Below are 1,740 nucleotides of genomic sequence, written 5' to 3'. Positions count from 1 at the left end.
ATCAACCGGTCTGACACTCTCAGCTTTTAGTTCTGCATCTGCTTCAACTGCTCGTCAGATTTACCTGTCTGCAGTAAATCTAGTATAACTCTTAAATTAACCGTTAGAATTTCTCAAAGTAAATTGAAATTGCAAGCTAACATCAGTCTCCATCCTGTGTCAAAATTTGAGAAAGATCTAACGGTTGAAAATAGTCCATATGATCCCAAACATCTGACACTTCAAGATGAATCTACAACTCTAAATGTGTTTCTGCATCCCAAAACGGCTCGTTTTACTCCAAAACAACTTAAAACCTGTAAAGACTCTATAATGTACTAAAATACTGTTGAAAATAATTTTGCTCAATAAAATTTATAACATGAAAGAGAAAATAAAGACTTAAAACCGAGAAAAACACAATATATCATTTGTTTTAAAAAGACTAAACACATATAATTAGAAAAGGGAGAGACTGTGATTTTTAAAATTAAGATAATTCAAAATATAAATGGATCTAAATTATATAACTTTTGTTTTTTCCGTAGAACCCTATGCAAGTCAAATTTGAACCACATATTCAAGAAATTGTTGTAGCATTTCAAAATGCCATAGTATCACCAATAATTTTTATTGAAACTGGTATCCGAAGTTACATTGATATTTTTCTTTAAAAATTCAAATATTTTAAAAACTATTAAGTTCGACGTTTGTGATATATTATTGATAAAACATTTTAATGTCATAAATTTATTGCGCTAACGTTGTAGTTTTTTTTTGGTTTTGGTTACGTTAAGTTTTCAATGATCTATAAAGAGCTAGCCTAACTTAATTTTAAGAAGAGATACAATACATTTTTCGATACAAAAAACGAAAACTCAAGCAAGCTAATTTTAGGAAACAAAAATATGTCTAAATTTAGCGCTCAGGTTTCTTTGCTATTCATTGTTGTAGCTTTGGTGTGTGCGTTTGTTCCGGTTTTTTCAGTCGATGAAGGGGAAGTAAAAACATTATGGGATACTTGTCTTGTGAAAATCACTCCTAAGTGTGCATTGAATATAATCGCGGTTGTCTTCGGAAATGGAACACTCTCTGATCTTTGTTGCAGCGATCTCGTCAAAGAAGGAAAATTGTGTCACGATACACTTATAAAATATATTGCCGACAGACCTAGTTTGATTGCCCATGAAACAGAATATCTTAAGAAGAGAGATGAAGTATGGAATCATTGTGTCTCAATCTCTAAAACTCTTTAAAATATGTATTGCTTATACTATTTGGACCAATTAAATTGATATTTCTTTGTTGTTCAAATTTCTTTTACCTGTAATATTTATCTTTTCTTTTAAAAAGATTTAAAGCAATAATAGCAAATGAATTATTGGGCAAATATATACCTTTAAGTTTCTTACAATTAGATTATGAAAATGATTTTCAAAATACAAATTAAGCGCAACATGTTAATGTTGAATGATTTAAAATGTAATATATATATTGATTTTAAAAGTATTTTTATTTTGTATAATTCAACAATGTTTTCTATGATTTCTTGTTCTTAAAATTGAAATACCCATTTTTCATATTTTTAATTTTTCTTGGAAATGTAAATAAACTATAACCATTGACTTCATTGTTTAGCTCAATACCTTTAAATCAAAGCTTCATACCAATACCTAAAGATTGTTTCAAATTATCTACCAAAAGTTATAAACCTAAACTAGACAGGAAAAAAGAAATTTCAAAGGGCAAGACAAATATATA

General features: G+C 28.4%; 1 protein-coding gene across 1 annotated transcript; it reads left to right on the top strand.

Moving 5' to 3' along the window:
* Window positions 1-887: 887 nt before the first annotated feature.
* On the top strand, window positions 888-1,235 carry LOC17894788. Its single transcript, XM_006301311.1, has one exon. It carries the CDS (start codon window positions 888-890, stop codon window positions 1,233-1,235), a length of 348 nt encoding a protein of 115 aa, XP_006301373.1.
* The last annotated feature ends 505 nt before the right edge of the window (window positions 1,236-1,740 follow it).

The sequence above is a fragment of the Capsella rubella genome, unplaced genomic scaffold (genome assembly GCF_000375325.1).
Source record: "Capsella rubella cultivar Monte Gargano unplaced genomic scaffold, Caprub1_0 scaffold_2, whole genome shotgun sequence".
Classification (NCBI taxonomy): domain Eukaryota; kingdom Viridiplantae; phylum Streptophyta; class Magnoliopsida; order Brassicales; family Brassicaceae; genus Capsella; species Capsella rubella.
The sequence above is the reverse complement of the archived record's forward strand: the minus strand, read 5'-3'. Positions and strand labels throughout refer to the sequence as shown.